Raw genomic sequence first — 15,091 nt, forward strand, 5'->3', positions numbered from 1 at the left:
CTAATCAAGTCTCGTTTAATAAAACCGGGTCCGGGGATCCCTGAGTCTTGCACCCCCGGCGCCGGAGGCTGGCTTGGCTAATCTGACTTTGATTAAACTTTTAGCGACACCGAAAAGGGTGCCGGGCCGATAGAAACGCGAGCGCGCGCACAACTTCGCACGTGATGTGTGTGCCTGCTACGAAACGGCCGATGTGTAAGTCGATTTTTATTACGTTCCATCGTATACATTATGGCGCGGTACGACGCGGGGTTAATGGGTTTATCGACGCCGCGGGATTACGACAATAAAGTTTTCCGGTGCGCCGAAAACCGCGTCCAATCTATCGCGTTTAGCTATCCCCTTTCGCGCCCGCTTTTGCATTCAGAAATTCCCATGTTGCATCTAAAGCTTATATTAATATTTAAAGTCTGTGCAATATGTATGCGGCGTCAACATTTGTTATTTTACTGAACGCTCGAAAAGTGTCGAACACCGTCGAATACAACTCTGAACTGTATAAATATAATAAGATATAAATTCAATCCGAAAATGCATAATTAACCTGAAAATGTTTGATAACCCAGCAAGCACAAAATATAACTATTATATAACACAGAAGTAACACGTAATATAACAACTGTTATATGTTATTAATGTTGAGGTTGCATAATTTACTTTGTAACTGCAATATAACTGCGTTATAAAACTGTTATATTGCTCTGTTATATTGGGTCATTAAGTATGAAACTTTACAAATAGAACATAAACTTTTGCATTTTTTGGCACATGGACATGATTTATTTTCAATCGAAGTATGCGCCCATGTTATCTACACACTTCTGCCATTTTAGTGGTAGTTGGTCTACGCCTCTACTATAGAAGCCAGGAGTACGGGAATCGATGAAGTCGCAGAAGGCTGTTTTGATTGCCTGTTGAGAATTGAAGAATTTTCCCACTAAGAAGTTGTCCAAATTCCGGAAGAAGTGATAGTCGGTAGGTGATAGATCTGGTGAATATGGTGGGTGACGGAGAGTTTCCAATTCCAACTCCCGTAGCTTTGCCACGGTCAGTCGTGCAGTGTGTGGTCGAGCATTATCATGCAACAGGATTGGCATTGACCGATTGACCAATTTCGGTTGTTTAATAGTAAGTTGTTGCATCATTTCGTCCAGTTGCTTGCAATATACTTCAGCCGTTATCGATGTACCAGGTTTCATAAAGTTGTAGTAGATAACACCTAACCTGGACCACCAAACAGTCACCATAAGCTTCTTCTGTGTAATGTTGGGTTTCCCCTGATGTCTCGGTGGTTCATTAGCGTTCAACCACTGATGTGAGCGTTTACGATTGTCGTAGAGTATCCACTTTTCATCGCAGGTCACAATTCGATTAAAAAAAGATTCATTTTTGTGACGGGAAAGCAAAGAGAGGGAAGCCTCTAGACGTTACGCCTGCTGCGCATCGGTCAATTCGTGCGGGACCCATTTGTCCAACTTCTTTATCTTACCAATTGCAGCTAAATGAACAATATGGTGGGTATAGAAACATTGAATATCGATGCCAATTCACGTGTACTTTGAGATGGATCGGACTCTACTACGGCTCTCAAGTGATCATTATCCACCTTCGTCTTTGGTCTTCCACGTGGCTCATTAGCGAGGCTGAAATCTCCATCTCTGAAGTTTTTGAACCAATTGCCCACCGTTGCTTTAGTAGTTGAACCTTCACCAAATACAGCGTTGATATTACGAGCTGTCTCCGACACTGTGGTTCCACGGCGGAACTCATATTCATAAATCACACGAATTTTGGACTTTTCCATAGTTCTATAAAAAAGAATCTACCAATAAAACTAATGAAGATATCTGAACAAACAAATATGACATTTGAAGAGCGAACATACATCTATCACACTAACCTAACCTGATACTGACGTCTGGCGCCAAATTTGAGATAACAAATGTTAAAGATGGCGCTTTTACATTTGTAAAGTTTCATACTTAATGACCCAATACATTGGTTATAATAATATAACAGTAATATAACTGAAATATGCGATATTATATAACTGTAATATTTGCATATTATGTCTATGTTATATATCATTTTTAACATTCAGATGTCGAGTTGTCCGGTAGATGGCTTCGTTTCTCGCATGCAAAATATAATACAAAATATATATAGGAACGGTGATCACGGCAGGGCACAACTTGTATCGTAAGTCCATTTCTACGATGAAGTGGTACATTTTTGAACGAATAATAAATAAGAGGAAAGTACGAACTTGTACATAACGTTTAGGAAAATTAATTAAACATGCACCTGTAGTTGTAGAGAGAGGAAGAAAGAATAAATAATATATATTCCATTTATATAACATTTAAATAACATTTTAGTAACACGTTATATTATTGTTATATTACTACAATTTCGTTTGAGTGGGAAATTACAACTAACATACACGTTACATGTAACGAACATGTTATATTGCGCGTTACATTCTGTTATATTATGGCAATATCATTGTTATATGACTGTTAGCTGGGAATATTATTTGTAACATATATTCGTCCCGTTTTTTTAGCGCTTTTTAATAATATGAGTTGTAACATATATTCGTTACTAAAAAAATACTACAAAACGGAAGACGAATATACGTTACAATCCAATATTAACATTTACTTGCGACATACTAGAAATTGCACGTGGGAAAACATCGCGCGCGAATCATGAGGATTGCTAGCGTTCTCTGCTGCTGTTTCACGAAACTAAAGCTAGCTAGGACTGCAACCGTAGAGTATCAACAGGGTGCACCGCTGCATTACCGGCAGCAAAATGGCCTGCAGTTATCGACAGTGCACTTCATTCGGCATGAAAATTTCGAATTTGTAGGTTGACGACAAACACACATGCACACGTACTGATCATGATTTGCAGAGGCAAATACATTATTCCCAGTCATGAGAATACGAAAGATATCAATGTAGGTTATGATGAAACGGTGACACATACCGAGTGATGATTGGGCATCAGTTGGAAGTCATCACACGCGTCACACACACGGTCTTACATACAGGCTGGAAACTACCTCTAATTCAGTGGTGGGAGTATGGCCGCTTTTTGAAGACACATTTAGTTTCTAGCATAACCACTACTCGTCGCTGTCATCGATGTCCGCGGATAAATATAACCTGAAAAACCGGAGATAAGAACCCACGTGTGTTCATGACTCTTATTGAAAAACGGTTATTGACTACAAAAGTTATCGAAACGTTTATTGAAATGACGAAATGGTGTGTGGTACCGAATTGCAAGACCGGCAGTAGAACCGAGCAGAAACGTTCTTTACTTCAAGTGCCGAAAGACATTGTTACTTGGAAAAAGTGGGAAAAATCTATTACCCGCAAAAATAAAATAAAAAGATAAAGGACAGATTTAAACATAAAATCCTGATGGAAAAATATAATAAAATTTTGCTAAAATGTATTTGAAAATCTCTATCAATTGATCCCGATTCATTATCATTTCATCATAAATTTTCAAACTTTTGGAATATTAGATATAAAATTTATAATAAAATACGAAAATTTATAATAAAATATAAAAATTTATGATGAAATGTTAATGAATCGAGGTCAATTAACAGAGAGTTTCAAATACATTTCAACAAATTTTATTACATTTTTTTCCATCACGGAAGGATTCGTTTTTATCCACACTTAATTTTGAGATTAAAAACTCAATTTTATTTCATATACATATTTCACTAATTCATTTATAGTCTTAAATTATTTAAAGCGTTATTAATTTATCATATTGTTTTGTGAAGACTGCGAGTGGAATAAAGACAGACAGATATTCCCCCGGCCTCTGACGTCCCTCGTCACCCTGCGAACATCGATCGCAACGCCTCTAGTGGCTACTAAAGAAATAAAAAGTGACACACAAAATGATCCATCTCCACCTCTGAAGTTTCCAGACCTGTATATAAGACCGTGGCCACACAGATCACACATGAACGCCATTGTAACCGATCGGCGAGTTTGGAATCGGGAATCGCACAATTAGCACACAATTACGGTTGTACGCGATATCTAATACGTTCCCACGACGTCCTGGCACTTTACGGAAGACACTCGCGATACACGGCGCGCGTGACACATTCGCTTTTAAGGGGGGAGCCTGCTTTAGAACGTTGAAAATAAGGTATAATTTTACGAATTGTTTTTGGAGAAACTATACAGCGGATCATTATAAAACTTTGATGCATTTATTAGTACATGTTTAAAGATAAAAAAAATTATTTTTTGATTTGAATATATCGCCTGTAGAGGTCGTCCTGGAGGCATCTTAGTGCAGCTGGCATTGTAAATTGGTGAGCATTCTCCTGCCTCCAAATTTCATCCAAACTAAAAAATTGAAATATTTTCTTGTTACTTATGAATTCCCATCGTCGATGAACCTTTAATATTCATAAAAACATTAAGTTAAACAATTATTTTTGCATGAAAAAGTTCAACAACTTTGCCTAAAAATCGTACTTTTGTGTTCTAAGCTCCACCATTTTGGCACTTTTCAACTTTTTTCTTCTCTCTTTGGTTCATCGACGATGGGAATTCATAAATAACGAGAACATATTTCAATTTTTCAGTTTAGACGAAATTTGGAGGCAGGAATGCTCACCAATTTGCAATGCCGGCGACGCGGCTGCACTAAGATTTCTCCAGGACGACCTCTACAAGCGATATATATTCAAATAAAAAAATAATTTTTTTTATCTTTAAACATGTACTAATAAATGCATAAAAGTTTTATAATGATCCGCTGTATAGTTTCTCCAAAAACAATTCGTAAAATATACCTTATTTTCAGCGTTCTAAAGCAGGCTCCCCCCTTAAATAATAACAAACGCGAAAACTGCGGAGCGATACGGACACGTCCGTACGGTTGACGCGGCGGCACACAACTATAATTTCGAACTGACGGACCAATCAGAGCAAAGTAAGTTGACGTGTCATTGGCGGGAATTACGCTTCAGCGTAGCACGGTTGATTAATTTCGTATCTCTGTTGCGTAAGAATCGATAGTATTCTCTTGAGCTTTATCTCGCATTTATTAACAGATGTGTAACTAAAATAAATAAAAATAAATCTAATTAAATGATATTTTTGGAGAATTTTGGTTAATTTTTGTAATTCCTTTCGATCATCCTCCCAAGGCTTCCTGCAGCGTGAAGATAGCGCCGATCACACTTTACAGGTGTAGATTATGTATACGTGCATGCAGTTCCCAGGCAGCACATGTTAGCCTAATATATGTTTCTTAGACGTATCTAATGTCTAAGAAACATAAAGTACCATTTAAGAAACGGTTTAAATAGAAACCGTTTTTAGACCTCAATTTTAAAAACGTATTTTTCACGTTTCCACAGAAACGAAAAATGTGTTTCATTAAATTGATTTGAAATTATATAATTAATATAGAAAAAATAGTAATTTCTACTTACTTTGCGAGTATTAATTATTTTTACATCATACGTTTCAATGTACTCGATTATGGAACAAGAGACAAAAATCAACACAAGTGTGTGTGATTCCCACCTCTGATTCACCAAGCGACCGATAGATGGCCAGGCCAGACGTGACGTTCTCGCAAGTAACATTTGTGTTATCACCTTGTAAATAACCATCCGGAAAACCGATCCAATACTCTTTTCTTCTTCTTTTCTTTTGAAACTCTTGAGATCACTATTACTTGAAGTGATATTTCAAAAGAGTGAGATTCCACTACACGAAATTTAGAGAGTAATTCATAAAATATAAAAATCTAGTTTTTTACAAAAATGTGACTTAACTCCGTCTATCTTTGAGGCACTGATATATAGAATTGATAAATATTTTTCTGATGGTTTCTGAAACGTTTTTTTGCCGAAACGTTTTTTCGTTGGACATTTTTCTCCTAAATAAACGTTTCAATAAAATGGTTATGAAACGTTACGGCAAAACGTTTATGAAACGGTTTTGAAACCAATGTGTGCTGCCTGGGTTGCGCGTGTTCGGTGAGGGATGATTGAAACGCGACAGAATCATTGAATCACTTTATTGTCACACGCCATCTCTGGCATCGGGGGTATCTTTTATCAGATATATGATACTGGATACAGTCACTAACGCTTTATACTTAATCGTCTCGCGATCCCCTGCCGCGAACTCCGTGATTGAGGCGGTGGCTTTTAACAGCGAGCCGCGGTTCGAACGCGCGCGCGGAGGGAGAACGCCTATATTGATGCGAGGAAACGAAAACGGATTGTTACACTTATATCGTGTGGTGTGCGATGTTACCTCGTGCCGCGAATTCTCGAGTTTCTTCCACGAGCGTAGACGAAGCGAGGGAGAAACAAACGTTCACGGAGCTCCCGGCCAAGATCCCGCCGAGAACGTCGACTAAACGTACGTACTGCTTAAATTCTTTCGTCCTCTCGTTATTCTTGTTACTCCTGCTTCCGTTTGCTCAACGAAAAAAGACACGCTTTCCCTAACGCCCACTCTTTCGCTCCCTCTCTCTCTCTCTTTCTCTCTCACACATACGCACACGTACACTCTCGTGTTCTCTTCTTTCATTCTCACTCTCATTCCCTCATTCTTTCGCATTCTCTTGCATTTTCTGCTCCTTCGCTTGCCGCCCGCCTTCTCACCCTTATACCCGAAGGAAATAAATTCGGACGTACATCATTGATAAATTAAGAATGTACAGGTCCAGTCGCGGTTGCGTCTGAGCGATGGACAACTTCGCCAACAGCGATAATTCTTTTTTTTCATTTAATATTAAGATCGTAAACTGCTCGCGATCTTACGACCGATCTCATGACTCGCTCCGAAGGACAATGCTCGAGATAGGCGACTTTTGCTACTTCAGCTGGAGATTGTGCATTTCGAAAAGAGCGCTAGGGACAGAATCTAATCAGGACGCCCGAGGGCAAGTGATGCGATCGAACGATCAATCGGCGAAATGACGATATACGGTCTATAATTGTGGCTTCCCACGTTTTGTCAAGGTGTGAAGCACATGTACATCGGAATACGAGTCGCTCGTGAGCTTAAATACAAGTTTACAGGATCGCCTAACGCTACATTGAACTTCCCTCTACGAGAATAATCGATAATTCATTTCATATCTCGATATCTTGTCTTTCTTTCTCTTTTTGCAACTTTTCCTCCGTTTCATGTCGCTCGCTCGCTCGCACACGCATTCTCTCGCGTTCCTTTTTCTTTCTTCAACCCTCTTCATGCATCCAATACGCACACGTGCACACGCACGCACACCCTATTATAGTTGTAAACCTAAATTGGCTCTCTAAATTTGACAAAAGTGGTACCCCTTGGCTCTCAGGCATTTTTATCGCGCATTTTAGTGTTCTGGGTTTCTTTGTGTAGTCTCGTTTCGCTAGATATTATTTTCTTTCTCTCATTTTCAATTGTACGCTCCAATCTTCGTTAGTTTCTACTAATCAAATCGATAATAGTCGTCGGGGCATGCACCCGACCCCTTTCATTGAGTCAATTAATAATATATAGGTATAAAGTCGGATATAATAATTTGTTCGTTTCGTAGTTTATAATATTATGTATACGTGATTTTCTCGCACACATATACAGACACGCGTGCACACACACACGCGCGCGCGCGCGCGCATATACACACCATATACACATGCACAATGCGCGTGTCCGCTCTTCTAGGATTGAGCATGCCTATGTACAAATGGGCATGGTAAGAATAAAAATCGAAGTGCACCCCTCTCGCGCTGTTTCTCACGACGAATCAACACCCTTCTAACGTATTAGAATAACGATACGAATGACCAGTATTATTAAATCCGCGATGAACGAATTATGTTACTTTCGTTTCTCTCGTAAATTTCACGGCGCCCCGTGTGGGGCGCCACAACTTATCTCATCTCGCGCGATTCTCCGCGAAATGGTAGTCATTTTGTCATTACTTCTATCGCGGTGCACGTAATGACGTAATAGCCAACACGAGGAGACGATTTTCTCGAGTCGCTCGGCTACCCGCACAAATGCAGTCTTTACGAGTCTTTTATTATACAAATTCTACTAGTTTTCTCTCCTAGCTCTAAAAGTAACTTGAAATCCGCGTGTTTGACCGTGTTATTTGTCGGGGAAACGTGAGAGATCGCACGAGAAACAGCTTACGAAGAGGAGAGAGAGACGGGGGAGTCGAATCAACCTCGCGAGAAGGATCTCATCGCCGCTCATGAGCGGCGCTTTACAAACTGAGGAGTTACGTGGTGTAAGTAGTCTTGCGTGTTATATTTTATCGAATAACTATTACAGAATTATATACTTGTGTAATTACGTCGTCATTGTCTCACGACCTCGGTAAGTTTCGTGCGCGTTGCAAAATACGTACTTAGAAATCAGCTTACGGTAATTTTTTTTCTTTTTTGGTTTCTTCACGGTACTTTACATACATCTCTCCTCCACCGCCTTCGGATAGAGCTCTACTTTTTGTCTTTGTTTTTTTTTTCACAAGTAAAAAAGCTTCTTTCTCTTGCTGTACGTCTCTAATTTTTAAGCACGTGTGTTATAGATATGATAAGATACCACCATTCTCTCTATACAATTCCCTCGTTCCCTAAAGCTCGATCGGTCTCCCGATTGCGAGAAAGTTACCTAGAATTTATCGCAAACGACTGGATCATCGGTGACATCTCTATACATGGCTCGTCTGTAAATCAATGGTACTTCGTAATCTCGGTTTTTTTTTCTTTCAACTCTAAGCTAAGTCTTACGTCATAACTCGCTTAACGACGGACTGCATGTGTTTCGATGGTGATTCGATATAATCTCAGCACGCGTATCAAACTCCGCGCTTATGTGGTATTCGATCTTACTCCGAAAAACCACGTCGAGGATCGCGGAAAGAGTGTAGTCGTGTAATAGTCAGAGAGCAGAAATGCGAGTGCGAATGCGGCAATGTCAGTTCGAATTACAAAGCAAGATATCGTACACTTGGTCAATCAATAGTAAGAACTGCAGTAAGGGATTAACGTCACTGTCACTGAATCATCCGACCGTGATCACTGAAGAAACGTGACGCGAATTATTCACGAAGTTTTCTACGTTTGAATCTGTACTTCTTTAACAGATTCTCTGCGTACGAAAACATATACAAGCTACTTGGAGCTTGTATTTCACTCATCGATTCCGTCGACGATATCCAAGGAGTACCTTCCAATGATTACAATGATTCGTAATCCGAAAGCATGTCATTAGGAAGTTTACTTCACTGAAGATTAACAAGATTCGCAAAGAAAATTCAGCGCGTAGCAATTTTCCAGATTTCTTTCGATAGTCGCTCAATACGCCAACTTGCGTAAAAGCATACCTAAATTTCACGCAAACATCGCCATAATGCCTGAAAAATATTAAACACTCGCTCTCGTTCAGATTTTCCCTCGTTCTTCCAAATCTCTTTCTTGACGTTTCATGATTAAACTGAAACGTTCGGCTTTTACACGGAGTTCACACGCCAAACTTTAAATTTCACAAAAAATAATTCTCTCTCTTCCAATTTTTTTCTCAGTCTCTCTCTCTCTCTCACACACACACACACTCAATCTCGCTCTCAATCTCACTTGTAATCTCGCTTTCAATCTCTCTATCTTTCTCTCACTCTTCCTCTTTCTCGCAGGGCACGCGAATATAATTATTTACTAATTCACAGTAGACGTTTCACGTGCATGTGCATGCTCGCAGAATGTATCATCGCGAGTGTTCGAGGTACGCACGAAGAAAGATCGAACACATAGCACGATAATTAAGATATAAAATTAATGGCAAGCATTTACGCGTTTCTTACAGAGAGATTTACAAAGCCTCTTAAATATTTAGTGGCATTCACTGTTTTCTTTTTGTACAAAATCAGTACGAAAGAGAATTTTTGCCGCGACGAGTCCTGCTTTACGCGAGTTTAAATGGGCGGTTTGTTTTGTTTTTCAATTTGTTTCAAGAACCGGTTCTTACCACGAATGAGAAATTCCGAAATCAATTTCATCAAACGAAGCTAATCCATAATCGTTCGGGTACAACTCTTCCGGCGTCGAGATTGCTAATACAACGAAAATGGCCAAACCTAGATACGTAGGAATCGATTTATCAGTCTGCCTCGTACTTAATGTGGCATATATACTTCTGTTCCACATTTTCTACATTGTAGAATTCGTTACCGTGTTCTCATTTTGGACAAATCACTGAATAGAGCTTGAAAACAAATCGAATAACGCGACAGTACGACGGCCAATAAATGTCGGTTTTATGTATCAAGGAACAAACTGTGTAATTAATTATATTCATCATATATTCTAGTTATATATTCCGATGCTGACTTAAGAAACGTTAAATTATAGGTCGAGATAGTCTAATTAACAGAAATGTCCCAAAATCAGAACGATCATCCACGTAGAAATCGCAAGTCAACGAGAACATAATGCGAACGTCATTACCCACTCAAACCAGCGCGCACAATATTCGCACAAATTCATATAGTTCTTATATTATTTACATTAAATAATATATACTCTGACGGTGACATTTTTGACTAAAAATTTGACAACGATAAGTGTCTTTTATCCGACCGATTTTCGGAGATCGGCATTTAGTACTTGAACTGTCCTAAATTATATACAAAGTTTTGGAAACGTCTTCCATAAGTATTTGTAATATATTTATATGTATACTGTTCAACATTTTCAATCTTTCTCGCATGATTAAACGTCCATGAATCGTTTATCTCTTTGTTCATCCCACTGTGTTCATCGATTTCTTATTCACTTAACCACATTTAGATTCACTGAAAACGAGTGTCACTGATCGTTTCGCGTCTTATTTACCTAGTACACCACATTTGAGTTCTCATCTATCCCAAACTCGCTTGAATTCGTTTGTTTTCAGACGTTCTGCAAATAAAACAGACACAAACATGTTATTAATTGTACATATATTGCACAAATTCGTCAATATTAAATATTGAATGATAAAGTTTTCCACTAAATTTAACCGATTTTATTATTGAAATTAATATTCATATTTAACGGAAAATATACAAGTGACAAGATCAACTTTATTGCAGATAGCTCCGTTAAAACGCGGTTTTGCCGAGATCTCTTTTGGTATCATTCAATATTTCAGACTGACCGGCATCTTAAGAACATCTCAAGAAAATATACAAGAGGATATAAAAAATAGGACTCCGAATACGGCACAAACTTACCTTCACTTACTCTTTTCGTATATTTTTTATACTGATAAGAAATCAAGCATACGAAACATTGTCACGGTGTACAAGAAGGTACGAATGAGTTTCAAAAGAAGGCAATGTTTTGTGCAAAGTTTAAAATGAACAACGTGACAATTACCACAAGCAATCAAAAGGTCTATAAAAGTCGTTTTTACGGGCAAAGAAAAGTATTAAAGTATTACAGGGTGCAAACGGCAAACTCAGGGAGTAATAAGTATCCAGCGTTTTCCACGTGGAATCCAAGCTCAACGGTAGAGGCATGTCCCTTTCGAGTTCGGAAGGGTAAAGTCGATGCAGATAGCAACGGGGCAACGAAGTCTCGACCGTACACGATAACGTAATCAACGTGTCGCAGCAGTTATCGATTGTCCGCGTCGCTACTTCGAAGCCGCATATAGGACAGACATTTCCACAAAGAAGAGGTAAGATTTCTATATAAAACGTGGAGAGATGGAAAGAAGATATCGGCAACAACAAAACGTATCAAGATTTCACATGGGTACTCGAGAAAGCCCAGGTCAACGTATCCCTGACGCGCGCAAACTGCGTCGTTAACGAATGGGCGTCATAGATCGCCCCGCGATTCATCCGCAATCTCGGCTGTTCGACTCGTCGCCTTTTCTGTGCGTACCCACGTTAAATCGTTGTCCAACTATCTACGAACGATGCCTTGGTCTCAGTGCGTACCTAAAACTATCTGGCGCTCCGGGAACATGGCTGCTACGTCTACATCTAGTCTACATACAGACTAGTGGCTCGTCTGAGATATGTCGTACATGATATGTGATGTACTAGTGGTGTTTCTAGAAAAACATATCCTTTCGTACATTCTTTCACTCTTCTCGCATTCTCGCATCGTCCTTACATTATCGCACGGTTCTCTGTTTTTTTCTCTCTCTCTCTCTCTCTCTTTCTCTCGCTCGCTCTCGCTCTCTATCTCTCGCAGAATCCTCGAGCAGAGTTCTCTACTATCCGTGCAATCTCTAACTGTTTGCCGTGTTGCCCTCCTCCCTTCGCTGTACTTGATACGTTAAAACCGCACGTCGTTACCGTATTCAGAGCCGAACGTCAATCGTTAAGTAGTTTTTAGGCTTCAACATTAACAGCCAAACGGGGAAGGTGTGTGTATACGCGACGGTGTGCGAGATCTCTTTTTCAAACTTTCGTAAGTCGTAGCGAAGAATATTACGATATAATAAAAGGATCCATTGTGATATTTCTCTTAACTTTTTATAGGATTAAATATAGCGGTAATCGATATTCATCATCGTTACTTTGCCTCTCTAATGTATTTTACACTTGGACACTACATGTAGTAATAACGATTATCTCCGCGCGTGTCACTTAAGATATTAAAAACGTTTATAACGATACCCTCAACACTTTCAATCTCTAATATCGTTCATCGGTAAATGTAACGCTATCATCTTTATCTACATCGAGACTCGTGCATTTCGGTATCTCAATAATGGTAGAAGCGACTGGGTGCAACGCGGGACAGGAGCTCGAATTCAATCGTGTTTGCTCTACTTTGTTTACTACGAGAAACCCAAAGATTCGCACATCTCGACGATATGCGTCTCGTTCGATACGTAATGAAGGGAGTAACTTCGATACGTTCTTCGGATTATCATTCTTTTAAGTTCTAAAAGAATCGAGAGACGTTGCCGAAGATCGACGAGACAAAGCAAGGGATGAAGGTCCACTGACCAGGGATTGGGTGCCAAACAGCTTGTACCATCCGAACACCATCTGATTGAGGTCCAGCTCATCCAATACGATCTGTGCAATACCCATGAACACTTTTTTCCCCTCTATCCGGCCATAGTCACCCCATACTGTCACCTGCGACGTATTAAGCAGTATTATAATTAAATATGAGTACGAGAATGCATTGTAAGACTTAGCAAAGTTACAAACAACGGGAACAACGTCCGTAAAGGCAACCAGAACCGTACTGACTCCGAACAAAAATGAAATATTCAACATCGAGAATATTAATTACGTGCTAAGTAATTAATTATATATTTATTAATTACGTATTAATCTTTCTGATATTTATTACGTTAATAATATTCATTATCGCAATTCTCCGAGCTAGGAAACGACAATCACGCACGCATGATGCGCAATGTTTAATTTTTGATAAAAGTGCTGGCAGAATCTCGCGCAGCAGCGCATACCTGCAATATGCAACCCCGGCAGTTTTCTTTGAAAGCCAGCAATTGTTGATAGAACGGATCCAACGTTTTTCTGGCCGTCGTGGTTTTCGCTTTCGCTATACATCTTTTACCGTTCACCACGTAAAGCTTCACGTAAGGAGCTGGAACGAGAAGCGAGCGTAAGCTATTTTGTGCGCGGTAAACGCTTTGGTCTCGCAAACACGCGATGATTATCCCAAAACAGCGTTTAAGCGTTTTCGCCTTGAAGATCTCGAAATGGCTTACCTGGTATCACCTTGCTGCCTTGTTTCGCTTTAAGATCTTTGGCACGTATGACCTCCACCTCAAGGTAGCCCTTCGTTTGGCTCAACGACAGTTGAATCTCGCCGAGGCAACGGGCACCGAGTGCTTGTCGTCCGACTACCTGGCCCGGTCCAAGATCTTCGATGAAGTCTCTCAACTGTCCTTCGCCTGCCATTCTCAGACTGGGAGACCAACTGCAGTTTTCAAAATTTTACGTTTAACAGGAGAACGCGCGCATACGGAAAACTACGAAAAGTATGAAGCATGATTGAACGGAAAACGCTTGGAGAATAAGAAGATAATGTCGAGTAGGGATGAAGTGGCTCACGGTGCTCGCGAGTAATGGAAATCGGAACTGCATTTTAATAAATTCGCCCTCTTTCCATTCTCTCCGCACACATCCGAGATCGTGCGCGGGGCAACGATCTCGGGCGTTTCAAATCACGCAATTTATGATGGAGAACCAAAACGCGAAAACTGCGAGCCGAAAATCAGAGTTCGAGGGAACTGCGACGCAATGAGAGAATATGAAGGAAACTAAAAAAATCATAAACGAAAATATATTATCCCGCGGGAGCGAGTGACAATTTCCGCAAGCCTTCGACGAAAGTTGTAAAAGAAAGAGAACACACCTCATTCAGTTTGAGATAAGAAGAACTCACGCTGAAAGTGTATAGTGTCAGTGTAGTGAGTAAATATATCATACATATTATATATATATACACGTTTGGAAAAAGATTTTATATATATATATATAAATTTAAAAAAACATATCAGACTTTGTTAACGCATGCATTTTAATCTAAACGCAGAGAGGTACCATCTTAGATAATAATGATTAACAGTGATCAGTCTGTTTTTATACTTTGACATGAATAACCGAAAAGATAAAACTGCGAAAATATGAACGCATTGATATCGATCGAAAAAAGACAGGAATATTTTCTTACATTAATATTTACTTGATAACGTTATACGACTGATTACTGTTTTCTTCGCTCCAAACTACATATATCTATTTAACATGCTTTATTTTAGGGATGGAAGAATCAATCAAAAAAAATTATGTATTAACTTACTTGTCGCTGGCTACGCGCCGTTGAGAAGATTCACGTTATTAATGCTAAGCAGAGCTTTTCGGAAAGTTTTTGCTGTACATACAATTACCCATCGAGTGTATATGATCACACTCGAAATAATCAATTAGTCTAATTATATTATATGTAACTTAGAAATACATTAGCACATATTTTTGATATCTTAATATGAGCTAAGCTTATCTTAGGTCTCTTTTAATTGCAGAACAGTCATACCTAATTCCATTA

The 15,091-nt window shown here is 39.3% G+C and overlaps 1 protein-coding gene across 12 annotated transcripts in view; it reads right to left on the bottom strand.

Moving 5' to 3' along the window:
- Positions 1-6,066: 6,066 nt before the first annotated feature.
- LOC105288159 (regulating synaptic membrane exocytosis protein 2) overlaps positions 6,067-15,091 on the bottom strand; it is a 61,529-nt gene continuing 52,504 nt past the window's right edge. For 10 of the 12 annotated variants that reach the window (XM_026973690.1, XM_026973688.1, XM_026973686.1 and 7 more), the window contains 3 exons: positions 13,749-13,960; positions 13,485-13,624; positions 12,204-13,146 (listed from right to left, as the gene is read on the bottom strand). In XM_026973690.1, coding sequence (XP_026829491.1) covers positions 12,940-13,146; positions 13,485-13,624; positions 13,749-13,960 — 559 coding nt within the window. In that variant the 3' untranslated portion in view covers positions 12,204-12,939. Of the gene's footprint in view, positions 10,961-11,988; positions 12,105-12,203; positions 13,147-13,484; positions 13,625-13,748; positions 13,961-15,091 lie in introns of those variants that run through there. The other 2 variants (XR_003407248.1, XM_026973687.1) reach the window with 2 other exon arrangements.

The sequence above is a fragment of the Ooceraea biroi genome, chromosome 11 (assembly GCF_003672135.1).
Source record: "Ooceraea biroi isolate clonal line C1 chromosome 11, Obir_v5.4, whole genome shotgun sequence".
Classification (NCBI taxonomy): Eukaryota; Metazoa; Arthropoda; class Insecta; order Hymenoptera; family Formicidae; genus Ooceraea; species Ooceraea biroi.